The sequence below is a fragment of the Mesoplodon densirostris genome, chromosome 3 (assembly GCF_025265405.1).
Source record: "Mesoplodon densirostris isolate mMesDen1 chromosome 3, mMesDen1 primary haplotype, whole genome shotgun sequence".
In the NCBI taxonomy this organism is placed as follows: Eukaryota; Metazoa; Chordata; class Mammalia; order Artiodactyla; family Ziphiidae; genus Mesoplodon; species Mesoplodon densirostris.
The window spans coordinates 128,571,986-128,599,609 of record NC_082663.1 but is presented as its reverse complement, the minus strand read 5'-3'; the positions used below and the strand labels follow the sequence as shown (position 1 = coordinate 128,599,609).

At 39.6% G+C, this 27,624-nt stretch overlaps 1 protein-coding gene across 7 annotated transcripts in view; it reads left to right on the top strand.

The window, feature by feature from the left end:
- The first annotated feature begins 218 nt into the window (after window positions 1-218).
- CSNK1A1 (casein kinase 1 alpha 1) overlaps window positions 219-27,624 on the top strand; it is a 49,477-nt gene continuing 22,071 nt past the window's right edge. For 4 of the 7 annotated variants that reach the window (XR_009531486.1, XM_060093615.1, XM_060093613.1 and 1 more), the window contains exons 1-4: window positions 220-821; window positions 1,437-1,543; window positions 23,032-23,158; window positions 26,180-26,278. Coding sequence is in view for 5 of the 7 variants with exons in the window: in XM_060093615.1 (XP_059949598.1) it covers window positions 699-821; window positions 1,437-1,543; window positions 23,032-23,158; window positions 26,180-26,278 (456 nt within the window). In the remaining 2 variants the exon portion in view is untranslated. Of the gene's footprint in view, window positions 822-1,436; window positions 1,544-23,031; window positions 23,159-26,179; window positions 26,279-27,624 lie in introns of all 7 variants that reach the window. The other 3 variants (XR_009531485.1, XM_060093612.1, XM_060093616.1) reach the window with 2 other exon arrangements.

The following is a 27,624-nucleotide window of genomic DNA, read 5'->3' as shown; positions in this document are numbered from 1 at the left end:
GGTAGTTAGCTGTGGAACAGCCAACGACCGGAAGTGGAAATGAGCCCCGGGCGGGGATGAGGCGACGCCACGGCACGCTTGCGCAGTCAGCGGGGTTGCAGTACGCGTGCGCAGTTGGATTGTGACGGGGTGACGCTCGGAGCGTGGGCCGTGACTCTCACGGATTCGGTTCCGCCCTCCCCTCTCGCTGTCGATCCTCCTGGGCTAGCGCCCGCGATCCTTTTCCCAGAGTGCTCTGCGCCGTGAAGAAGCGGCTCCCGAGCGCTGGGGGCATTTTGTGCTGGCTGGAGCCGGAGTAACAAGATGGCGGCGTCGGCGGAGTGACAGGGGTCCCTCCGGGCGGGAGCCGGCGGCAGTGGTGGCAGCGGTATCGCCGCCCTAACTCACCGCTCTCCTTTTCCAGCCCGCGACGTCGCCGCGAAAGTGAGGCAGCGGCGGCCGCCAGAAGCAAGTGGCCCAGCCTGGTTACCGTGAGAACCCCCTCAACAGTCTGCGGCCTGGCAGAAAGAAACCTGACAGCAGCGGTGATTAGGTTCTCCTTGGCCGACTCTGGGCCCTGTAACGCCAAGAAAAGAGCCAGCGTTTTCTGCTTCCTGCCGCCCTCCGGAGCCTTGCTCCGTGCACGAGCCCTAGAGATCTCCCGTTCTCCCCTTAGAGGTGTCGGGGCTTAGCCCCAGCCTCCATCTTCGTCTCTCAGGATGGCGAGCAGCAGCGGCTCCAAGGCCGAATTCATTGTCGGAGGGAAATATAAACTGGTACGGAAGATCGGGTCTGGCTCCTTCGGTGACATTTATCTGGCGATCAACATCACCAACGGCGAGGTAATCACCTGGGGTGGGGTTCACGACTACGCTGCGCCTGCCCTGCCCCCCCGCCCGCGAACTGTTCGGGCCTTTTCCCACCGCATGCCGCACTGGAAGTCCAGAGGGAGCCAGTTTTCCTGCCTTAGGAACCTCCCCCGCTTTCTTTCCCTAAAAGGGAAGAACCCAAGATAAATGTTGGGTGTACTAGGAAGTTTCCCAGCTTGTTAAAAATACACCTTAATCGAACTTTTAAAACCGTCGTTTAAGGTGAGAACGGCAAAATCCTATTTCTGTGATCCCCATGTTTTTCTATCTATATTTTTAATTCTGCCGGCGTTCTTGTTCCCATTAGGACAGCATCCGATCGCCTGGTCTCTTCATAACCTCTTATTACATTTTCTGGATGAATCGTTTTCCTGCACTTTAGAGGACGTGCCGCTTTCGTCACTACCCCCTGAAGAAGCCTTTGAGGCTGGTTGTCTCGTTTTATAATTACAAAGAGAGCCTTTGCCCAGCCTCTCACTTCCACCTTCTAGTCGAGAGTTGGAGCTTTGCTCGTGTTTCCCTCTCTTTTCCCAAATGACATTGAATCCATAAGGATGTTGATGCCATCATCCCCTCTTTCCCCTGCAGGAAGTGGCAGTGAAGCTAGAATCTCAGAAGGCCAGGCATCCCCAGTTGCTGTACGAGAGCAAACTCTATAAGATTCTTCAAGGTGGGGTTGGCATCCCCCACATACGGTAAGAATCCTTAAGCAGATCCTCTGAGGGAAGTATGGAAACGGGGAAGATGTGTACGAGGCAGGTGATAGGGCCAGCTGAATCCGGCTCTTGGTATTTGAGTTACCTGGGTTTCCTGTGAAGCGTAAGTCACCACAATCACAGAGTAAATTTTAGTTTGCCAACTTAGTTTAGAATTTCAGTTTGTAACACTGTGCTGCAAAGCTTCCGTCATTCTTCCCGAGGCTTTCATTTGCGGTTAAAGTATGCTGCTCATCTTTGATCCCAACGCGGAAGGGTTACCTGCTGCTTTCTTTCCGTCTGCACCTCAGATGTTCTTGGGTTTGTCCGGTGAAGTGGATTTGAGGGTGCCGAAGTCACCGGGCTGGGCCAGTTCGGGTTGCTATTGGAGCTGGCTTGGGAAATGGCTGCTCTTTTGTTGTGTTTTTGTTCCAACATGTCTTCCTCCTCCGCTTAGAAAATGGCGGAACGACGTGACTCAACCGCATATTCCTGCCCTTTTCTCTGCTTGAGTTCATAAGTTATGCTTCCTTGATTCCCTCTTTAGCAGCCCTGAGTTGATTAAACCTTTGAAAAGCCAAGAATAAAGCTGCAGACAGTGGTGGGGTTCAGGGAAGGAGATGCCATAATGACAGTCTGATCTCTGCAGCAGATGCGATGTGAAATTAAATTTACTCTGCAAAATCCTTCATAGTCTTTCCAGAAGTGTTAATTAAGTCTGTAAAGAATGGTAATGTTTGCTACATTTCAGTCTGTGTACTAAATTTTGTGGGAAATGGCAAAGGCAGTTTGAACAGCGCTATGTTGAAATTGACTCAGTTGTATTAAAAGAAAACTTCATCGTTTGACAAGTAACTTTAACCTGTTGAGTTACTTGGTCAGTAACTCCTCACATCTGGGAAATTGTGGCTTTTTTTTGGAGATGTGATATTGGTGGAGGCAAGTAGTAATCAGGATAAAAGATGACCAGATGAAGACACCGGGTTCTTTTAAATGGTTAACTTTAAAGGATTTTAGAAGAGTTTGATTTTTGAGATTAAAGAGCCTCTTCCCAGAATAGAGACTAAAATATAGTGTAAGACTCAACTATTTTCCAACAATTACTCAAAAATAACATTTGCAAAAAGATCCGGAGGTAGTTGAGAATTAACTGGAATGGTATTTACTGTAGCCTCTTGTACTATCGCAGCTTTTATTCCTCAAATCTTGAATTAATGACTGGGTTATATACATTAATTCTGATGTGGAAACAACCAGAGTGACACTATCCTTAAAAAATTTCCGGGCTTCCCTGGTGGCGCAGTGGTTAAGAATCTGCCTGCCAATGCAGGGGACACGGGTTCAAGCCCTGGTCCGGGAAAATCCCACATGCTGCGGAGCAACTAAGCCCGTGCGCCACAACTACTGAGCCTGCACTCTAGAGCCCACGAGCAACAACGACTGAAGCCCACATGCCTAGAGCCAGTGCTCCGCAACAAGAGAAGCCACCGCAATGAGAAGTCCGCGCACCGCAACGAAGAGTAGCCCCCTGCTCACTGCAACTAGAGAAAGCCCGCGCCCAGCGACAAAGACCCAACGCAGCCATAAATAAATAAATTAAAAAAAAAAAAAAATTTCCAATACTGATAAACATTTTTAATGGAGAAATTGAATGATACGATTTTCTGTTGGTTCAAAGTCAAAATAAATTATTAGGAAGAAAATTCCAGGTTTATCTTATGAGGTAAAGATTAATGTGAAATCTGAGATAATCCAGATTTGAGATTTTTTAATGGTTCTCACCCCTTTAAAAAAAAAAAAAAAAACCCTGCTCTGTAGGGAAATAAATTTGTTATTGTGGAAAAATGAAAACCTTGATTAAAATATCTAGCTTTTTTCTTCACAAAATAAAAAATATCAATTGCATTCGCCTAAAATTTTTAAATTCCTTTCTCTTTGCATTTACTTGCATCTCTCCACCCTGGCCCTCGCTGATTTGCTTTCCATCACTAGTTTTTCCTAGAATTACATGTAAATGCAATCATACAGTATGAGGTCATTTGTGTCTGGCTTCTCTAACTTAACGTAATGCTTTTGAGATTCGTCTGTGTTGGGAGGTTTTATAAATTTCACAAATCAGGTTGAACTTAATGTATTTGAAGTCATTTTCAAAAAAGCAGTAAGGGCTTCCCTGGTGGCGCAGTGGTTGAGAGTCTGCCCGCCGATGCAGGGGGCACGGGTTCGTGCCCCGGTCCGGGAAGATCCCACATGCCGCGGAGCTGCTGGGCCCGTGAGCCATGGCCGCTGAGCCTGCGCGTCCGGAGCCCGCAACGGGAGAGGCCATGACAGTGAGAAGCCCGCGTACCACAAAAAAAAAAAAAAAAAAAAGCAGTAAGCATCTGGCATTTTCAGTGCTAAACCCAAATTAAATACATGATACATGCACTTTTATTTGGTAGCTTTTTTTTTTTTTTTTGGCGGTACGCGGGCCTCTCACTGTTGTGGCCTCTCCCCTTGCGGAGCACAGGCTCCGGACGCGCAGGCTCAGCAGCCATGGCTCACGGGCCCAGCCGCTCCGTGGCACGTGGGATCTTCCCAGACCGGGGCACGAACCCACATCCCCTGCATCGGCAGGTGGACTGTCAACCACTGCGCCACCAGGGAAGCCTATTTGTTAGCTTTTATTTAAGGACAACACTAATACAGACCAACAGGGGCAATAGTCAATATACTGATTACACACATCAATAAATGAAATTGACTTGTGAGCAAAATTCTAAGAGGTTGAGTGCAGAGGGTGTTGTGGTGGTTATAAACTGGATGGAGCTAAAGAGGTTAACCTGACTTTCAAGTTAAGACTTCCTGGGAGAGGAGATGGGATTTCAGGATCTGGCTGTAAGGAAGAAAGCTTGGTGAACTGGTTGGGGAGGGCATCCAACAGTAAAGTGTGGCTTCTGGGAGTGGTGTCTAAGGCAGCATGTAGTAATTGGATGAGGGTGGGGAAAGAGTAAATTTGTTTTATGAGTAGTAGAGTCCAGGTACATAGAAACAAAAAGTGGATCATTGGTTTTAAAGTACAGTGTGAGAGAACTGTTTGTCCACTGAAGTGGGAAAGATAAGAAGGACTTACATATGCTTTCTTTATTTTGAGTGGCAACATCTTCCCCTTTGCTGTTTGTTCTCCATTATTTCCACATCAACTATATATAGTATACACTTAATAAATATTTACTTGGGAAATATTGAATTAAATTGCTCAGCTTAGCTAGATAAAAGGGCAGTCTCTTCTGTTACCCATTGTTTTAGAAATGTTGACACTAATTAAAAATTTTTAGATTTGCTGCATTTATACCACACTAATATCTCCCTCCTCCCCCAATACACCCCACACCCTGCAATTTTCTTAAAGATACTATGGGATATTCTAAAACAAGGGCTGAAAATTACTTGTTTTAGAATATCCCATAGTATACCTGCCTTATCAAGTCCTTAGTATGTAAGGACCTTACTAAGAGATCTGTTATGCAGAAGCATAGCATCCAGTGAGTGTAAAGAGCAAGAATGAGAGGATGGCATTCAGTCTCTTGATATTTTTAAGAAACTGAAAGTCCTTGGGCCTTGTGAATTGACCTCTGGCAGCTCATTTTAAATTACTGTGTTTCTGTTACAACCCTCCCTTTCTTTGTGCCACTTTGAACTGAATTAAATTGTTCTCTAAAAAAGCAGTTATGTTATAGCCAGGCTCTAAATCTGCCATGTGGTATTGGCTGAGTGATATGGGGTTTGTCAGTCCCTTAACCTCTTTGGGCATATCAGTTTCCTCATTTTTGAAATCAAAAGAGAGTTTTGCCAGGTTGGTAATTTTCTAGTTTGGCATGCTGAGCTTTTTGGGTAGGGTTTTGTTTGAACAAGTTTCCCTACTTAAATAAGTCACTGGCCTAGTTGATTCAGAACTTTCAGCTCTGAATTTTAAGATTTATTTTCAGATGGTGGTAGCTAGAAAGCATTTCATCACAGTTTGGTGTTTTGTCTAGATCTTACTTTTGAATGATATTTTAGTAGTGAGATACCACTCAGGACCTTAAAAATGCTACCTGTATCAGTTAAACCATAGGTTACCACTTAGGAGAAAGTAAATTAGTGGGATATACTTTTATAGGAAAACATGATAAAGAAGATGGGAGGGGCATAGGATAATTTTGGTTGTCGTTTTTAAATATTTATTTATTTATTTGGTTGCACCGGGTCTTAGTTTCAGCACGTAGGCTCCTTACTTGTGGCATGTGAACTCTTAGTTGCGGCATGCATGTGGGGTCTAGTTCCCTGACCAGGGATTGAACCCAGGCCCCCCTGCACTGGGAGCACGGAGTCTTATCCACTGCGCCACCAGGGAGGTCCCAGTTGTCTTGTTTCTTTAACCACTTTTTTTTTTTTTTTTTTTTTTTGCCCTCTTTGAATGTCAAATATTCTAGGAGATATTTATAAAGTACTAGTTAATCCTTACTGTCCAGTGTTAAAAGCAGCTTAAATTTTAATCTTAGCTTTTTGGCACTGAGCATATATCCTGTAAATAAGTTCTAATACTCTTATCAGAGAACAAAGATGATGTCTACACTGGGTATGTCTTTATTAGAGAGATAACATTACAGATCACAGGATTCATACAGTAACTGAATCAGTGGTATACTAAGAGTACTTAAATTGGTTTATGCTGGATTTCTAGTAATGGAATAATGATGCTTAGATAGCATTTGGAGCTGGATGAAACCTGAGAGATAATAGCCCAACACTTCATGATATATAAATTAGACTGTTGAGTCTCAGAGGGGTTACTAGAAATCTCCTAACTTCCAGTTTTCCTGTGAGCCATTTTCACCTTTATGTCAAGGTCAAATCATGTCTGCTCACATAACCCACACCTTTTCATTTGATGCTGCAGAGCCATATTTTGCCTCCTTCACTCTATGGCGTTTGGTCTCATACAGAAAAACTGATAAATGTAAGTAATCTATTGTTTGTATTATTAGTTAATTAGATCCTTATGATTCTTATTCTCCCTTTTGAATCCATGGATTGCTGGATGAGAACTTTTATGGACATTATTAATTTGTATCTTAAAGTGGAGTAAATACTTGTAAACCCTTGTATAGTCCATGGATTTTACTACCTTGGCTTTAGTCGATTTTAGAGCTAGATTATTTTGTTTCTGAGTACATTTAATCTGTACCTAAAGTATGATTTAGTGATGTTTTCTCATGGTCTGTCCTGTTTAGTAAGAAACTTTTATGTCAAGAAGTCTATACAAGAGAAAACTAGAGTTTGAAACAAATGTTACAAATCTAATCTTTTGGTTTACTCCATTTTATTCTTAAAATCAGCCTTTGAGTTTCAACAGATGTTTTTCTGAGGCTAAATGAGTACCTTAATAGGTTTCATAATATAAATGAATAACTAGTCTAAATGATACTTTTTGTTACTGTTTGTATTTCCAATACAATCTCAGGTGGCTCTTGAAAATTGTTAATAACTAGTAATCACATAACATGTACTTATCCATGTCTTAATGGAGTTTTTTTAATGAGATGTAATTTTCATACAGTGAAGTGTATATAGATCAATGTGCCATTGAATCAGTTTTGACAAATGCATACACTGATGTAACCCACACTCCCTAATGAGATAAAGAATATTTGATTTTTTTTTTAATACTGCTAATCCTTGGTAGGCTATGTTTTGTGACAACATAGGTTTTATATATTTATTTTTTAATCGATCTTTTGAATTGTAGTAACATTATTTTTCTGGATTTGATGTTGATTTGTCTTTATGTAAGACTACAAGTTAGTGATATGTTTATTAGCATGAAGTATACTAACCTAATAAAGTGACCAAGTTGGGGTGGTGATACTCAGTGGCAATTGAGGTCTTTACCCAATTTTCCTCCTTTGAATAGCTAAAATACTGCCTTTTCCTTGTCTGAGAGTCATCAGTGGGGTATGTTTAAAGGAGACTTTGGAAGTGCTGTAGAAAAATGTTTAGTTGGACAGTACATTCTGATCCTTAATAAAAAGGGAAAAGGAAAGGGCATTATATTGAGAGTCAATACTTAGGGTTCTGTCTGTGATGTCATCTAGATTTGAACCTAGGATGAATTCCGTCATGCATGTCAACTTTGCTTTATAAAAGGGATTTTGTAAGACCAACTTGGTCTTAAGAGGTTTTTTTTTTTTTTTTTTTTTTTTTTTCTTGCAGTATGCGGGCCTCTCACTGTTGTGGCCTCTCCCGTTGCGGAGCACAGGCTCCGGACGCGCAGGCTCAGTGGCCATGGCTCACGGGCCCAGCCGCTCCGCGGCATGTGGGATCTTCCCGGACTGGGGCACGAACCCGTATCCCCTGCATCGGCAGGCGGACTCTCAACCACTGCGCCACCAGGGAAGCCCTTAAGAGTTTTTTTAATGCTTTATATAAATTGATGGGATCAGTAGAATGAAAGGTACATCTTCCATTCTCTGCAATGACATTTTGTTTTAGTTACCTTTTATTCATAACATTGATAATGTGCTTTGAAATAAGTGGGTAGTTGGTTGAACTTAGTGTGGCTAAACATTCTTCTTTCCATCTATGCGCAAGAAAAAAAGAATCAACCAATATCCAGGCATTGCACATGGTCTCATTTAATCATTACAACAATCCTGTAAGTTGAGGTTTTATATAAAGTGTGAGTCAAAATGGTTAATTTGCCTGAAGTCACACAACTGATGTGTTATTTGAATAGATCTTACTGCCTCTTTCAGTGGTTCCCAAACTTTGCTGCACATTGGAATCACTTAGAAAACTTTAAAAAGAAATATTGACACCTGGCTCCTAACCTCGGATATTTTGATTTAATTGATTTGGGGGTATGACTTTTAGTATTTCTTTTTCTTTTTCTTTTTTTTTTTGGCTGCGTCATGCGGCTTCTGGGATCTTAGTTCCCCAGTCAGGGATTGAACCCAGGCCCCCAGCAGTGGAAGCGCAGAATCCTAACCACTGATCACCAAGGAATTCCCACTTTTAGTATTTCTTAAGTGAACTCAGCTGAACTCACTAGGCGGTATGCAATTTACAAATGGAAATATGGCTGTACTAGTTGATTTAGCTTTGAATCCTGATATAAAGATACTACCATATCAAAATGCTGTTGTCTATTAATTTCGCAGTAAAGGCTTGCTAATGTGGTGGACATTTGTCAGCATAAGTATTTATCAGTGGTGAATTGGCCTTTTGGAATTTCTTTTGGTTCTGACTTGTAGTTTTTGTACAGTTTTTTTTGTTAAAGGGAAACAAGATGGTGACAGTGACTAAGCATACATAGTATACATCATATGTTTCGTTTGTGCCATCTTTAAGTTTGCAATGGCAGGGTTTGCAAATTAACCTGAAATTGAGGCTGTCCTATATTTCAGGTTGTCTGGAAGCTGCTCTTGAGTACTTATCTGTTACACTTCCTTACACTGCCAGATTATTCTGTCCTTAAGGTGGCTTTTATGGCAAGGGGAGTGTGAGATCTGATTTAAATCTGCCTTGTTGGAAAGTAGTAGCATGAAGTTTTTGTAAATTTTGTTTTAAGTTCCAAATTTTCCAAGTCTTTCAATTATATTAGAAGTGTCTAATACACTGTCCTTGGTAACACTATAGTGAAATTCTTAAAAGACTGGATTTTATACCTTTTTGTAAATACCATTCTTTTCCTTTTCCATTCTTTTACTACCCTGTTCACTATGTATTCACGTTAGGTTGTCTTGCTTTTGGCTCTTTTCACTTGATTGAAATTATTGTTACCACTAAGCTTCACTTATTGAAATCCTCATGTTCTCATTTTTGGACCTCCATAATATTAATACTTTGTATCCTTAAGGAAGGGAGTGATGTTGGGTTTTTCTCTAAAAATTAAAGCTCTGTTGTTGGAGAGTGTCAGTGAACTTTACAGTACCTGTACAGTACCTTCTAGAGAATAAGCAGACATTTTTCATTCAGTCAACAAATACATATATTTGAGTGCCTGCTACATACTGGGTGGGCAGTTTCAGATATTGGGCACATTTCAGTGAACAGACAAAAATTTTGTGAGGCTTACGTTCTTTCTGAGCATCTGCCATGTACTTGACATGTATATAATTGTGAATTTGTCTCTCGCTGAAAATTAGGAGCAAAGATGTCTAAATCTCCTGTGAGGACATGAACCTTCCCTTAACATCAAAGGGATAATATGAGTTTGAGCCCCAAACAGCATTCTGAACCATGCAGAGGTTGCCTTGATTGGAGAGGTCAGCAGGGACCCCATTATGTCTCCTTGTGAATCCTGCTTAGTCAGCATTTCTCAAACATCAACCATGCATGATAATTACCTACAGAGCTTGTTTAAAATGTAGAGTTTACTGCCTGACCCCCAGATTTGTTTGACCAGTACTGGAATGGGCCCCAAGAGTCTGTATTTTTAACAAGTAACCTCAGATAATTTCTGCTAAAGACCACAGAACCACGCTTTGGGAAATACTGTGTTGAGGTTTTGACACTCCATTGTATTGAGCAGTTGGGGGTAGTTAGTGATTATTTTGCTGAGAGCGCTCTGACTATTGTTGTCTTGGTTGTTGTCATTTCATAATTGTTGGGCAACTGCTTTTTGTAATGAAAGTAATCCTTTTGTTTGTGTAGTGCTTTTACAATCTCATAATTACTATTATATTTCTTGATAGGTATAATAGATAAGTTATATTAAGAATGTTTATCAATGGAACTTCCCTGGTGGTCCAGGGGCTAAGACTGCGCTTCCAATGCATGTGGTCCAAGTTGGATCCCTGGTCAGGGAACCAGATCCCACATGCTGCAACTAAAAGATCCTGCACCCCGCAACTAAAGCACGTCACAACTAAAGATCCTGCACTCAGCAACGAAGATGCCGTGTGCTGCAAATAATTCCTGGTGCGGCCAAATAAATAAATATTTTTTTTAAAAAAAAAGGTTTATCAGTGAGCAAAAATGGCTTATGCAGGCAAGAAAATGGCAAAGCCAGAACTAGAACCTGTTTTTTTGGCTGCTGGTTCACTATTCTTTGCACTATATTGCATATACTGTGAGTTCAACCAGCTTCCTATTTTCAAATCCAACTTCTGGTTTACTGGGCCACTTTTTAATTGTCTAGTCACTGAAGGGCTTATTTTTATAAGTATATATTGTGTAGTTCTATATTATTAGTTCAGGTTCACATAGAATTTAAATTTATGGATAGGTACTCATGTGTTCATTCATTGCTTTTTTTCTTTCAGGTTAGATCGTTCCTTTATAATAGCTTACGTTGCCTCTTCCATTTTTCCCCTTTCCTATATCTTGCATTAACATTTCAAACCCAGACTTCATGTTCTTTCTTCTGTTCTACTTTTAAAAGATTATATCAAGCTTTGGAATTGTTTGTTTTCTTTTGTGTTCATTTGCTAATGCAGAGAAATTTGAGTTAAAAATTTTTTAACCTGGAATCTGTCTACTTAAGAAGGATTTGCTAAGCAAATTAATTACTGTAGAATGTGGGGGGGGAATGTTTCATCTAGCCAAGATTATTTGTTCTCTTAAATCTTTATATGTAAAACTGTCTTAATACAGGTGATTCCTATAGTGCAAAAAGTACCCTAAAGGAAACCGTTTGGTCTCTGAAGTGTACTAAGAGATATTTTGATTTCTGTTACTTTTTTGCTCTAATATTTTTTAAGGTATTTATGCATGCATGCATGCATGCATGCATACTGCACTGGGTCTTCGTTGCGGTGTGTGGGCACAGTAGTTGTGGCACGTGGGCTTAGTTGCCCCTCAGCACATGGGATCTTAGTTCCCCCGACCACGGATCGAACCCGCATCCCCTGCATTGGAAGGTGGATTCTTAACCACTGTGCCACCAGGGAAGTCCCTTGCTCTAACGTTTTTTTTTGTTTGTTTTTTGTTTTTTTGTTTTTTTCTTTTTGCGGTATGCGGGCCTCTCACTGTTGTGGCCTCTCCCGTTGCGGAGCACAGGCTCCGGATGCGCAGGCCCAGCGGCCATGGCTCACGGGCCCAGCCGCTCCGCGGCATATGGGATCCTCCCAGACCGGGGCACGAACCCGTATCCCCTGCATCGGCAGGCGGACTCTTAACCACTGCGCCACCAGGGAGGCCCCTGCTCTAACGTTTTAATGTACGTTTTCTCATATTTCTCTTCTTAAGGAGTGGAGGTAAGTCATTTTAGCCTTGAGAATTTGAGATTTAAATTAGGAAGAAGGAAAAGGGGGCCCAATTTTGTTTTGGCTGCCTCATGCGGCATGCGGGATCTTAGTTCCCCAACCAGGGATCAAACCCATGCTCTCTGCATTGGGAGTGCGGAGTCCTAACCACTTTAAAAGTAGGGTGGATGGTTATAGCTTTGGACATGTTGAGTTTAAGGCACAGGGTATCCCAAGTTTAGCTCTTGTATAATTAAGTTAGCAGAAAATACAGACCTAATCCTAGGCCAGGGAACTAGGAGTGGTGTTAGATCTGAGTAAGATCATCATAGAAGTGATAGTGGAGAAAGGAAATTGAGAAGTGAGGACTCAACCCTGTGGTGGAAATTCAGAGTTAATCAAGGCAAGAGGAGAGTTGGGATAATGGGGTGTTGCAGTTAAAGGAAGTCAGTTTTTAGGAGGAGCTAATAGCTATTCCAGAGAGAGAAAAGGAATGAGACTTTAAGGCTTTGGGCTTTGGCTGGAATAGAGCTCAGTATACAGTCATGCTTAGTTAAGTCACTGTTGACTCAGTGATATGGCCTGAGGGCAGTCTGGTGGGGGAATAAGGATATAGAATTAAAGGATAGGCAGAGATCAGATTTTTGGAGTTCCTCATATATATATGAAACTTTGCTTTTTTGGTGTGTAATTAGGAGGGGCATTGGTTTTCATAGCAGAGAAACGACACCATGAAACTGTAGAGGAGTGACTGAAAGTAGGAGACTATGTAGAGAGGTAGCAGGCATTTTTCAAAGTTTAGCTCAGATACTAACTTTTCTTAGAAGCCTTCCCTTTTATCTTTTGAATAAATTGCTTGCTCCTCTGTGGTTTTTGTTGTTGTTGTTGTTGTTTTGTTTTGTTTTGTTTTGTTTGCGGTACGCGGGTCTCTCACTGTTGTGGCCTCTCCCGTTGCGGAGCACAGGCTTCGGACGCACAGGCTCAGCGGCCATGGCCCACGGGCCCAGCCGCTCCGCGGCATGTGGGATCTTCCCGGACCGGGGCACGAACCCGTGTTCCCTGCATTTGCAGGCGGACTCTCAACCACTGCGCCACCAGGGAAGCCCTTTGTTTGTGTTTTTTAAATTTGCGGGTTAAGGAACATTTATGCATCTTTTAAGGCAGAGGGCAAGGAACAAGGGGACTGAGAAATGTGGAAATCCTACAGCATAATTCAAAGATCTTAGGGATGATATTGTGAGCAAAGGATTAGTAGTAGGAGTTAGGGTTAGGATGAAGAAGGAAAACGAATCATCTTAGTTGACATTATTATTGCTGAGTGAAACACGTATGATGCCCAAGTGTTAGATCTTATTCTGCAGTCTGTTTACCTTAAAAATCTGTTTAGAGCAGGGTTCTTAACTTGGTTCAGGGATTTACCCTCCACGAGGTCAGTGAATTGGATAGGAAAAAAATTCCATCTTTATTTTCATGTACCTCTAACTGAACCTAGTTTTTCTTTTATAAACGTAGGCAACAAGTCCCCACTAGTTTTGGCAGTACCTATGGCTTTGTCACCAATAGAAATCACAGGTACTTTCATATTACATTATTGTTGCATGTAACTCAAAATAGTCTTTATATCCAAAATTATAGTACTAGTTAGACCTGCCTCTAAATCTTATTTAATGCTTTAATAAAGAGCATGTATATTACTATATCAAGATTGATTTTAAAGTAATTTTATGGTAACTGAATTTCTCTAAAATTGGTTTTCTTTATAAAGCTATGTATTTTATTTTATGCATTTAAAATACTCTGAGAAGGGATCAGTAGGCCTCATTAGACTACCAAAGGTGGGGGATCCATGACAATGAAAAAGATTCAGAACACTTGGTTTGTAGAACTAGCACCTCCCACCCACTCACATACAACTTGTCTGGGCAAGTTCTTGGTTATTGTAGCTAAATACATTTGATGCAGGATTGGTCTCTGAGTTGGTGGATTTCCAGTATTTATTTTCTTTTTCCTTTCTAGTCTTGTTCAATTTTAAATTACTTCTGTGCTTATCAGTGTGTGATAAGGGGTGTGAGATTGTAAGGGTGGGGAAATTAGCCAATTAAAAAAGGTTTGGAAGACCTAGGAAAGTTCTGGGAAAGGTTCAGTGAAGTAAAAGATAGAATTAATATCTAAAATTTCTTGAAATCATCACATTATCAGAATTATTACTCTGATCACCATACCCACAGCTAAAACTGTGGTTCTTTTCTTACTTAATGTCTAAATCAGTTTTTAGTATGGAGAAATCAGTCTAATCGGTATTTGTGTTTCTGGTTCTAGTTGCTTAATTCACCAGAAAACTTAGTGTCTGTTTTCTTTATTAAACCTGATTTTCCAGTTCCCTGCAGTAGCCAAATAGCAGCAATGAGTGTCTTTCTCTAGTGAAAATGCTCTGGATCCCAAACTATTTCAAAGATATTTCTGCAAGTTGTAAATCCAAAGCATTATGAATAAAAATTTTGTGTTACTGACCTTATAAAATATGAATTGTGTTTTAAATGAAATTGCAAGAGGAGGAAATAGATTGATGGTCTTAAAAAATTTTTTTGGCTGTATTGGGTCTTCGTTGCTGCACGTGGGCTTTCTCTAGTTGCAGTGAGCGGGGGCTACTCTTCGTTGTGGTGCGTGGGCTTCTCATTGTGGTGGCTTCTCTTGTTGGGGAGCACAGACTCTAGGCACAAGGACTTCAGTAGTTGTGGTGCACAGGCTTAGTTGCTCTGCAGCATGTGAGATCTTCCCAGACCAGGGCTTGAACCTGTGTCCCCTACCTTGGCAGGCAGATTCTGAACCACTGCGCCACCAGGGAAGCCTGGTCTTAAATTTTTGATGGCAAGAGAAAAGTTTAGTTCATTAAATTCTAGGTAGCTAGGTATTCAAAGTAAAACGAAGGCCACAAATCTAAGGAGCAAATATGGGCAGAGAAGGAGAATGAGAGTTACACAGCAATCTTGTATACCAAGAGTTAATAGAAAATCAGGAGGTGACCCACTTTTTATTCCCGTATCTAGTTCTTTTTCAGAAGCACTGAAGAGTTACATGAATCAAAATGTAGTCAAAGCTGTGCATCATAGTTCTGTTTTCATGATGAATGCCATTAATAAAATGGAGCTTAATAAGTACTAACAATTCTAGGTTAAAGGGTTACAGTGTCTTAAGACTCAAGTTCATAGATGCTTCCACCTTTCAGAAGTAATCAACTATTGAATGCAGTACTAGGAGGATTGGTGACTTCTGAGACTCAGGAATTTAAATTGAGAATTGAGGGCTTGTGTTGTGGTTGAGGGTCGCCTGCTGTTGAAGTCTGGTAATTTAGGAGGAGAGGGGGAGCAGGAAGTGCCTTTCTTAACTGTTTTAAATGAATTGTTAACCCCAACACACACGCCAGAAACAGAACAAAAAGAGAAAAGAAGGCAACATGCCATGATTACAATGAGAAGCAAGAAGAAAGATACAGGAAAAGATATACAAGAATTGCCTGTAGGTGATTTTTTTTGGCCCATGGTAATTTGGGTGCTGTTGAAGGATGGGAAGAAGAGCTATCTATAGTTTTTATAATATTATGAAAGGCAAAATTCTACTGTTAAGGATTATTAATGTATAGGAACATAAAAAGAAATTCAGACAAAAGAGAGTAGGGTGGCTGGAACTGTTAGCAGTAGCAACCTAAAGGGGGAATTTGAGCTAGTTCTTGGAGTTGAGCGAGATTGTACTAGACCAGATCCTTAATTTCTACCCTCATAAAAAGGAACATAAAAGTTGGATGATGATAAGTTGGCAAGAGACTAAGTTTGAGATACACTCTCTTGAGAATGTAGATGCTATGAAAATGGGTATGTTACAGCACTGATTCAGTGCCCATACTTTTAGTTCAGTGAAGACTCTGACATTAATAATCTAAAGATGGGAAGATAAATGGCATAGGAAAAGACATTTATCTGTTACGACTGTCACTTCTAAACTTTTATAATTATTTGACTTATTTGAATCAAAGATGAGTAGATGCTTCCTGATGACTTTATACTTTCGGTACAGGTAGTATTTTTGTATTCCTTGTTTCGTTTTCCTCATCTGCCATGTCACGCATGCCCTAGCCTGGTAAAAACCTCTAATATAGCTTTTTATTCTTTAATTCAGCAAATGTTACTGATCATTTCCTGCATGTAAGGCATTGTGCTGGATGCTGGGAATATAGAGTTGCGAACAAAACATAAAATGGCCGCCCCTATTGTACTAGGATTCTCCAAAGAAATAGAACCGATGGATCATATATACAGGCATACCTCAGAGTTATTATGGGTTCAGTTCCAGAATACCACAGTAAAGCAAAGTCACACATTAAAAATTATGTTTACACTATACTGTAGTCTATCAGGTGTGCAATAGCATTATGTCCAAAAAAATTGTACCTACCTTAATTTAAAAATACTTTATTGCCCAAAAAGTGCTAACCATCATCTGCGCTTTCAGTGAGTGGTAACTTTTTGAAATAATAAATCAAAATAAAGATCAAAATCAAAAATAAAGATCACAGATCATCACCATAACAAATATAATAATAACGAAAATATAAAAATGTGACAAAGACACAAAGTGAGCATGTACTGTTGGAAAAATGGTGCCGATGGATTTGTTCAAGGCATGGTTGCCACAATTTGTAAAAAATGTGATACCTGCAAAGAGCAATAAAGCGAGATATATTTATAGGTAGACAGAAAGAGATTTATTATGAGGGATTTGCTCACACGATTATGGACGCTAAGAAGTCCCATGACCTGGAAGCAAACTAAATGCCCATCGACAGACGAATGGATAAAGAAGATGTGGTACATATATACAATAGAATATTACTCAGCCACAAAAAGGAACAAAATTGGGTCATTTGTAGAGACGTGGATGGATCTAGAGACTGTCATACAGAGTGAAGTAAGTCAGAAAGAGAAAAACAAATATTGTATATTAATGCATGTATGTGGAACCTAGAAAAATGGTACAGATGAACTGCTTTGCAGGGCAGAAATAGAGACACAGATGTAGAGAACAAACATGTGGACACCAAGGGGGTAAAGTGGTAGTGGGGGGTGGTTGTGGGATGAATTGGGAGATTTTGACTGACATATATATACTAATATGTATAAAATAGATAACTAATAAGAACCTGCTGTATAAAAAATAAAATTTAAAAAAAAAAAAAAAAAAAAAAGGAAGTCCCATGACCTGTGGTCTATAAGCTGGAAGCCCAGGAAAACCAGCAGTGTAGTTCTGGATCAAGCCTAAAGACCTGAGACCGGGGAGCCAATGATTTACGTCCCAGTTTGAGTCCTAAGTTCTGAAAACCAAGAGCACGGATGTCCTAGAGCAGAAGATGGAAGATGAATGTTTCAGCTCTAGCAGAGAGGGAAATTTCTCTTCCTCTGCCTTTTTATTCTGTTCAGGTACCCCACTTTAGGGAGGGTGATTTTCTTTACTTAGCCTGTCATTCAGATGCTAATCTCTTCTGGAGATACCTTCACGAACTGTTTTATGTTTTACCAGCTATTTCAGAATCCCTTAGCCCAGTCGGGTTGATGCATAAAATTAACTGTCACCAATCAAGTCAGAGGGGGAAGACCTACGTTAAACAAATGTTCTTTTTTCTCTTGTTATTGTTACAGGGATGGGCATATTTAGGTCCTTTAATCTGAACTGAGTATTTACGATAATTACACTGATTTACTATTCTTGGAAGTCCTTGGGTCTCATAGCAATACCTAAAATATTTCATTTCAGTCATTTTATTTCTTTTCTAAGGTATTTCCATTTTCATCGAGATTTATTAGAGAAAAGAAACCTCTAGCTCCACATCTCAACTATAATATAACTCTTCTAATTGGTTCTCATGTCATTGTCACTCCTTCCCCTACTCCCCAGTTTCCATATTGCATACCGATACCAAGGCCAACTCTTTTTTTTTTTTTTTTTTGCGGTATGCGGGCCTCTCACTGTTGTGGCCTCCCCCGTTGCGGAGCACAGGCTCCGGACGCGCAGGCTCAGCGGCCATGGCTCACGGGCCCAGCCGCTCCGCGGCATATGGGATCCTCCCAGACCGGGGCACGAACCCGTATCCCCTGCATCGGCAGGCGGACTCTCAACCACTTGCGCCACCAGGGAGGCCCAAGGCCAACTCTTAATACTTAATTATATTATGTCCCAGCCATACTCCACTGATAATTCCTCAGTTATCTATAGAATTTAAAGCACATTAGCCTGGTATTCAAGAGTCTATAATATAGCCCCAAACTATCAGTCACTTTGATTCGCCCCTTTATGCGAGCCCATGGTCTATTCTTGCCTCTCTCTGCCTAGCACATCTTTTTTTTTTTTTTTAAATTTATTTTTGGCTGTGTTGGGTCTTCATTGCTGCACACGGGGTTTCTCTAGTTGCGGCGAGCGGGGTGTACTCTTCGTTGTGGTGTGCGGGCTTCTCATTGCAGTGGCTTCTCTTGCTGTGGAGCACGGGCTCTAGGCACGCGGGCTTCAGTAGTTGTGGTTCATGGGCTCTAGAGCATAGGCTCAGTAGTTGTGGCACACAAGGCTTAGCTGCTCCGCGGCATGTGGGATCTTCCCGGACCAGGGCTCGAACCCGTGTCCCCTGCATTGGCAGGTGGATTCTTAACTACTGCACCACCAGGGAAGCCCTTAGCACATCTTTTTCTACCTTACCTATCAAAATATTATCCCTCCTTCAGGATCTGACTGGTAACAGACCATTTTCACTAGGTTTCTTTCTTTGGACAGATGTAGTTCCCACCGATTGTTTGCTTTTTCTGAATTCTGTTAGCATTTTTTGGTCAGCCCTATTGACTGTGCATGTATTATCTTAGGCTTGTGCTTTTTATCTGTTTCTTAATTTTTTAACTAGAATTAGTTTGGATATGGGTTTAGAGGAAGGAAATAAGATCAGACAGATAGACCTTGCCTTCTCTTAGCATCTTCTTCAGACCTTAAGGTACCTTTTTTATGCTCTCGGTAAGAAATGATGGTTTTCTAAGTTGCGAGCTCACATTCCTTGGCCTACTTCCTTGATTGGTCAGGCAACACGAAGTCTAAAGACATTGATTTGAAACAAACAAACAGTAAATGAGACCCTGCCCCCCCCCTTTTTAACTTTTATCCATTAAATTACTTGATTCTTCTGCATCTTTTGATAGGAAGAATAAGGTCCAAATCAAACCAGTTTGTTTTTAATCTCGTAAGTATCTGAGTTACCTACAGTGTGCACATTACTTTACCATAGTGTACTTAGTAGCAACACATTGCTGCTTATGTTGAAAAATGTCTAAAGATAAAACCTGAGTTTCTGGTTGAAGGCACCTCGAAAGTGGAGAATAGGAGTGAGGTTTTCATGTTTATGGGTTTCAGATTGTCTGCAAACTTAAATGATCTCAGAGAATCAGCTTAGTGCTTGCTCATTACCCAGGTTCTATGAAGACATAAGACAAACAGTAGGTTTTATCTTACAGGTGTAGAGAGAGAAACGCCAAAGTAACAGTACCTGAATATTTGTATTGTCAAGGGGTTAGATCTTGGATATAAGCAGTAGTCAGTGGTTATAGGAATTCTGTGAAACGGGAGACCAATGTGGGATAGGCTACTTAAGGAAGATATCTTTGGCAGCTGGGTATTAGGATGTTGCAATTGAAAATGGAGAGTTAGCAGCTTGCAGAATAAAAGTGGAAAAGGTGGAGGTGAAGGTAGAAACTGAGTAAGTAGGATTTGGATAAGCAGAAGGCTGTTCCTGGCTCCTAATCTGTGTGTAATAATGTCGGGATGGGTTACAAAGGTGGAAAGCACAGATGGGGAGGGTGTGAGGTGTTAGGTTTAGAGAAATAAGTTATATATTCCTTGAGATCAAAAGGAAGAATGAAAGAAACACCTGTCACTTAGGTTTAAAGAGTTATAATACCAATTTCTAAGAGGAAAGACCTGATTATTTTAGAAGTGCCATATTTGCACCATGGAGGAAAATGCCTTTGAATCATTTATGTTTTAGTTGTTTTTTTATGGATTATCTTCTTGATATTGAGAATAGGGGCTATGTCTTAAACTCATACACTTAAGCAATATGGAGAAAAATGCCTAATAACTTGTTTGTTTTTTTTAAAGTGTGTTTCCGAATTCATCTAATTCCCTCTAGTTTCTAATTATTATGAGAGTATTCTGTTAAAGGCTTACTTTACATATGACTTCCCACAAAGTGCTTTATGAAATTGTGTGATTGCATGAAGATGTGAAGTATGAATTTGTGCCTTTGACATTTCAAGTTTGTTGTTTGGGTTGGATGGTTGTAAAATTCACTTTATTGTAATTTTGTTAGGGAGTCATTGGTACAAATTTGTTGATGTAGACATGAGATGTAGTCTTATGAGAGTTGATTTGTGCTTTCTCTTTTCCCTTTGATTTTTAGTGACTTCCCTTAGCTCTTTCTGGATTTGGTGTTTTTTTATAGAATCATTTATTTTTCTTTAAAACCTAGATAAATTAGATTTTTTTTTTTTTTTTTTTTTGCGGTACGCGGGCCTCTCACTGTTGTGGCCTCTCCTGTTGCGGAGCACAGGCTCCGGACGCACAGGCTTAGCGGCCATGGCTCACGGGCCCAGCCGCTCCGCGGCATGTGGGATCTTCCCGGACCGGGGCGCGAACCAGTGTCCCCTGCATCGGCAGGCGGACTCTCAACCACTGCGCCACCAGGGAAGCCCCACTTATCTTTTTTTTTTTTTTTTTTTAATATTTATTTATTTATTTGGCTGTGTCGGGTCTTACTTGTGGCACGTGGGATCTTTCATCGTGGTGAGAGGGCTCTTCATTTCTGCTCACGGGCTTCTCTCTATTTGTGGTGCAAGTGCTCAGTAGTTGTGGCACACGGGCTCAGTAGTTGTGGCACGCAGGCTTAGTTGCCCCGTGGCATGTGGGATCTTAGTTCCCCGACCGGGGATCAAACCCGTGTCCCCTGCATTGGAAGGCAGATTCTCAAACCCACCACTTTGAGCTTTTCTTTCAAGTGTTGATAAATGTTGGAATGTTTATGAAGGGTGTTGAATTCCTATATGGAAAATAAAGGATTGAAAAGGGATAATTGCAGCAGCTTTGAACATAGTTTTAGATACAATAAGGGCAGATCAACTCTGCCATTAGCAGATTGGTACATCTGTTGCTTTTCTTAGGCTAGTGGGCATAATCTCTATAAGGTCAAGCAGAAACTTTCCCCATCAGGCTACCTTTTTCTGCAGAGACATGTGAAAATGAATTCCTTTGTGTGTTCGATGGTAGTTATTCGTGTATCATGTTTGCGAAGTAGTAGTCCTCGGGAACAGCTGAAGCAAAAGCATAGGAAGGAATGTGAGCTTTCTAAGCCTAGTCACCTTAAGATCTTTTTCTTTTTGCGGTATGCGGGCCTCTTACTGTTGTGGCCTCTCCCGTTGCGGAGCACAGGCTCCGGACGCGCAGGCCCAGCGGCCATGGCTCACGGGCCCAGCCGCTCCGCGACATATGGGATCCTCCCAGACCGGGGCACGAACCCGTATCCCCTGCATAGGCAGGCGGACTCTTAACCACTGCGCCACCAGGGAGGCCCACCTTAAGATCTTTTACATAAGATTCTAGGGAGCGTATTCATTGGATCTGAATATGAGAGCATGCTTAAGTAGCTGGTTTTGCATTTTCTAGAAAAATAGTTATTAAGATACTAAATCCCCATTCTCTAGTTTCGGTCTTAATTTTCTTTTATAACAAAATAATATACTAAAGCAAAATTTTAAAAAAGAAATAGCACTAAAAACTCTAAACAGGGGACTTCCTTGGTGGCGCGGTGGTTAAGAATCCGCCTGCCAATGAAGGCGACATGGGTTCGATCCCTGCTCCAGGAAGATCCCACATTCTGCGGAGCAACTAAGCCCATGTGTCACAACTGCTGAGCCCGTGCGCCTAGAGCCTGTGCTCCGCAACAAGAGCAGCCACCACGAGAAGCCCGCGCACCACAACGAAGTGTACCCCCGCTCGCTGCAACTAGAGAAAGCCCACGTGCAGCAATGAAGACCCAACGCAGCCAAAAAGAAATAAATACACAAAATTATAAAACAAACCAAAAACACTGAACAGTTTTCCACTAAACTGATACTCATTAATGCTTTCGACACAAATTTTTTTAAGCCTTTTTCCCTTTTGAATATTTTTAAAACACATAAACTTCTCAAATGGTAAATCCAGGTATCATTTCTTATTAGAGTTAACAAAGAAATCACTCCGGTCTAGCTTTAAAATAACTTCCTCGTTTTTTTGGGTTTTTTTTAAACATTTTAAATAATGGCAAAATGCCTTTTTTTTTTTTTCTTTTTTTGGGCTGTGCCACATGGCATAAAAGATCTTAGTTCCCTGACCAGCGATCGAACCCGTGCCGCCTGCAGTGGAAGCATGGAATCCCAACCAACCACTGGACCTCCAGGGATGTCCCTCAAGCAAAATTCATAATCTAGATAAGTTTGAAATAAAAATGGTAGTGCTTATTTTCAGGAAATTACCCTTACCGGACTTAGAGGCATATAGAAACTTGAAATCATTTATTGCAGTGATTTCCAGTTCTTGTAGTCTCTGAAATTAGCAGTTGATATACCTAGAGTTATTGGGGACAAATTGTATATCCACAGTAATATAGCAACGGATAATTAAAGCATGATTCTTCCAGTAAAAAGCAAATGTCATCTTTGTGGTAATATGATTGTTTTCTGTGATCGGGAACTAAGCAAAAATGTGACTCCTTATTAATACAACTTGGTAGGAAATGGAACATGAGTTATAGTAAAAGGGATCTTTGCTTTCTGAAACGTTTTGGAATGACTAGTAGAATCTCCTTCATTTCTTCAGTTAAAAAGTAAGACGAGGTGAGGTTAAGAAACTTGCCCATGGTCTCAGGAATCAGTGGTGGATGGATATAGGATTCAGCTGCCCTGGTTAAGAGGAATGTTAAGGCTGCCACACAAGTACTGAGTTAATTGGACAATGGGTTGCTTGACAGGAAAAAATCTCTTTACCTTGTGTTGGGCAATGTAGTCAGTCAGTGAGTTCATCAACTGAATAGTGGAAAACTTAACCCTAAATAAAACCTAACCAGAGAGGAAAAACTATCTTATTCAAATTTTTTAAAATTTGGTGATGTTAAGTGATAATCAGCTTTTTATAATGCCCTCCCCTTTCCCCCTTTCATTTTATTAGGTGGTATGGTCAGGAAAAAGACTACAATGTGCTAGTCATGGATCTTCTTGGACCCAGCCTCGAAGACCTCTTCAATTTCTGTTCAAGAAGGTTCACAATGAAAACTGTACTTATGTTAGCTGACCAGGTATGTGAAGCTTCTATGAGAATAAAAACTAAGAAATACTACTGTTTACCACTACTTAACTATAATTTAATTGTATGTAAACCAGAGAATTATAGTCCTATGTGTCACTGTTTAACGTTTGGATCAGCAAAAAAAGATCCATAGTAAGGTATAGTCATTCAAGTGTATTACTCTAATATGACTTGTAGATGTTTTCCCATGGGTATAGGACAAAAACGGATTATACTGGTTTATTACTCACCTGTAGAGTAGGAGTTTTCAAGCTGCTCCCATCAGATAGAGTGTATTTGTTTTAGTGTTGAATATAGCAGGTTTCCTTATAAGATTTTGTTTGAAGAAAAGATTTGGAGTGTTTTGTGTATATAAATATACATAAATATGTATATATTGAAATTTTGTTTAAATTAAGCAAATCGAATGCTATGTATTACGTGTTGAATCCTTATGAAAGGTGTATTTTTGAGGAAAATAAGGTACTGAAGTAATTTAAGGAATAATTTTTGACCAGGTAGATGCTCTTGAGGTAAAGGATTCTCGGCCATTGGTAATAGTTAAGCAAAACCAGGGAAATTTTTATGTCATGAATTAGATTTATTCATTGGCTGGAGATTAGGTGAAATTGTTTTAAAGCCAAAGATTAGACTTTTTTGAACTAAAGGAAATAAAGAAAATAAGTTTTAAAGAATTTTAAGATGGGGAATAATAGGGTCAGGAACAAGCCTTGAGGAAACAGATAATACGGTCAAAGATAATAGGTAAATGTCAAGGAATTTATGATTAAAACCTCTTAATATGACATGTGAATGAATCTTAATAAAAGAGTTTGTATTCTGTAGGCTCACTAACACATAGGCATTCATACACTGAACATTTATTCGGGGCCTGCCATTGTCCTTAACACTGGGATGTACAAAGAAGAATAAGAACTAGTCTCTTCTCTCTAGGAGTGTAGAGTTTAGTGGAGAAAACTTGAAGGGTTCTGTCATAGAAGTCTTTATATTGGATACACTAGTAACATCAGAGAAAGAATGTAATTTAGGAAAGGGGGTTGCAGGAAAGCATTTGTTTAAGAAGGAAACAGCTGAGTCTTGCTCTGTAGATGACAGGCAACACTTGAAGTAGTCTGTAGTTTGTGCTATTAATTTGTCTTTTGCCCCACCTTTCCCCTGTGAGTTAATACTCATAGTTTAATTATGGGTATTACTTAGCTAGGACAAATATGTACATAAGTGAGCCAGCGGTTTTGTTTTACTTCTTTAATATATGAGTTGCTGCTGTACCTAAAGATGCTATTTGAGCATTGTATACATCTACTTCCTTGAGAGTATGAATAGTTTAAGCCAGAGATTACAATTTGGCTTCAAAAGACATTTGCCAAGGTAGAGGAGTAAGATTTAGAATCTGTATATCCATGGTGATAAAAGCTCTAGAGAAAATGAGGCCAAGTAAAAAATAGAATCCTAACATATACTACTAGAAGGGCAAGAACATATGGGTAGAAAGATAATGTTGGCAGCCTTTGCACATGGAAAACACTTTCAAATACAACTTGTAAGTATTTTACAGAAAAGGTAGACATAGTTGATAATTTGGAAATTAAAACTATTATAGAAGAGATGCCAGAGTTAAGACAAATTTTTCAAAATTTAAATCTATTTATATAACAAATGACTGATAAAAGATTGTTGTATGCAAAGAATTCTTAAAAATTGGCAAGAAAAGGACAAGCCAAAAGAATACTGGACAAATATAGATTGACAGTTCATAGAATAGTACTAAATCCAAAAGGTCAGTAAAAACGAGCAGGTTTCCAAACTGTTAGGGAAATAAGCGAGGTCAGTACCTGTCAAATTGGCAAAATTTAGAAAGAACTGAAATAACTTTGCTAGTGGGAGAAAGAACACTACTGCTGAAAAAAATGAGTTGTTATAGGATATTTTGAAGGGTAGTCTGATGGCACCTATCAAAATGAAAAAAATACATACCTTTCAGCCCAGCAATTCTGCTGTAATAGTATGGGATTTATAACCCATAGAAATAAAAGCACTAGTAGGTATGGATATATTTGAGTATTATTAATAGCATGATTGTTTATGGTGGGAGAATATTGGAAATAATGGGAATACTGTGAGTTAGGGGATAATTGGGGAGTACTTCCATCTGTGCCATAGAATACTTATAGCCATTAAAAAGTATACTAAGACCATACCACTTGACGAGGCAGAATTTCCAAGAAATTAAGAAAAGCTTGTTAGAATGGTATGTTTATTATTCAGTTTTGGAATATGATCATACAAGTATGGAGAAAAATCATGGGAGAGTCCAAAAAGCATGCAAGAAAGGAAACCCAGCATGTGTATGTCCCCATTTGTATAAAAAGTTACATGCTTACATTGTATGGTACCAACTTCCAGGAATATTTGGGTTATAATTAGTTAAAAACAAGTGAACAGGAATAAAGTGAGTGGACTGTTTCTATTTCAATTTAAAGCAATAACAACAACTTATAGCTACTATATCAGTTGGTCAACACCCCTTACTCCCAAGCACAAGTGAGTTTATGTGTGTATGTATATAAGAGCATGGAAATAGATCTGGGCGGTAGCAGGCTGTTTTTATATAGGTACGTCAGGAGGCATAGGATTGGCTTTTACTTTATATAATTTATTACAACAACTGAAACAATTCTAAATGTATTACTTTTGTAATTTAAAAATAAAACCATTTTTCGCTATCAGGTCATGTTTTGCTACTATCATGTTTATAATCATTAATATTGAAAGAATAAGCCTAAAGAACACTTCTGGTTTATGCTTATATATCCATCAGTCTAGAGGTAAATGCAGTGCCTGGTTGCCCTTTCTTTTTAATTTTGACTAGCACTGTCTTTGTGAACTCAAATAAAGTTAATAAAGTATACCTGTGATCTTGAAAAATAATTGGCATATTGAAGTAATTGAGAAATAATGTTTTGTCACTTAATACAAATCACTTAATTTTCTCTCCTCCCCTTTTTTCCAGATGATCAGTAGAATTGAATATGTGCATACAAAGAATTTTATACACAGAGACATTAAACCAGATAACTTCTTAATGGGTATTGGGCGTCACTGTAATAAGGTTAGTCACATGTTCTTTGCATGAAGGAACAAAGAGTAAAAAACTTCAAGAATTGCTTTGGTGAACTTTCAGTCTTTAAATTAAGAGTCATAGTAAGTTGAATTTGCTATTGATAATTGCTTTAAAAGATTGTACTAGAAGGATAATCTATTAACTTAATAACTTGAAATAAATTCTCTCCAACTTACCCAACCAAGGTTAGTTATTTATATGGAAATATAAAATTCCAAGGGCTTATAGTGAAATGTAATCATCTATATTATTTAACTATTGAACAGTTGTATCTATTTTTCATTCATTCGTATAGCTAGCAAACAAAAAACAAACAAAAAACCCCATGTACTTTTCTTCCTGAATGCTAAAAATCAGATTTTAACCTTTGTCTCTGAAGTGTGGGTTTTTGTAATATATGTGCTTGTGCCAGCGTGGGAACCACTGACCCATCTGTCACCATGGCGTTAACATTTGCTGACTAAGCATGGTTGATAATGAGAATTCTTCAGTCCTTGGATTTGTGTATTCAAAAGGATAACTTTTGGGCCTGCTTCAAAAGTAGTTGACAGTTTCTTATTTGGGTGCCAAGTTGGGTGGGGTCTCCACCCCTCTTCTCCTCTCCTTTTCAAAGGGAAGTGTAGACAAGTGAAATGAACATACATACAATGAAATTAGTGTTCATTGGGGGCTGCAGAATGGTTGAATTTATGGGGTGATTGGGTTTTAGCTAGTGACGCATGATTGCAGTTAAAAACTAATTGTGTTGAATTTTTTCTGCAATGATTAGTTTTACTGAGTGAATTGCTTTTTTTATTCAATGTTGAGCTCGGGCAGACAGGCAGCATTGGCAATGCACTAAACATGTTACGATCTGATGATCTGATAGAAATTCTCAACTTCAGGACAACTTGGGGGTTTTTTGTTTTTTGTGTTTTTTGTTTTGGTTTGTTTTTGGAAGGAACATTCCCATTTGTTTTATTAAACCATTAGGGAATGTTTGGTGTTTCTAGGTCTAGCTATAAATGTTTACCTTTGTTTGCCTGTATGAATGCCAACTTGGAGCCATTACCATTAGAACTGGTGTTATTTGTTAATGCGTGAGACATTAATGTTGGTCTGACCAAGTTTTAGGAATTAAAATTTTTTTGTTGAAAGCTGAGCTTCAAATAATAGAAGGTGTTTAAATCTACATACAACCTTTCTTGCCATTCCCAATTGCATCTTTTTTTTTTTTTAATGTAATGTGGCTTCTCTCTTTGAAGCATCCAGGTTCTTAATTGTTACTATAAAACCTGGTAATTTAATTGAAAAATTACTAGTTTTAATTTTGGGGGGCAATTTTGTCAGTATGA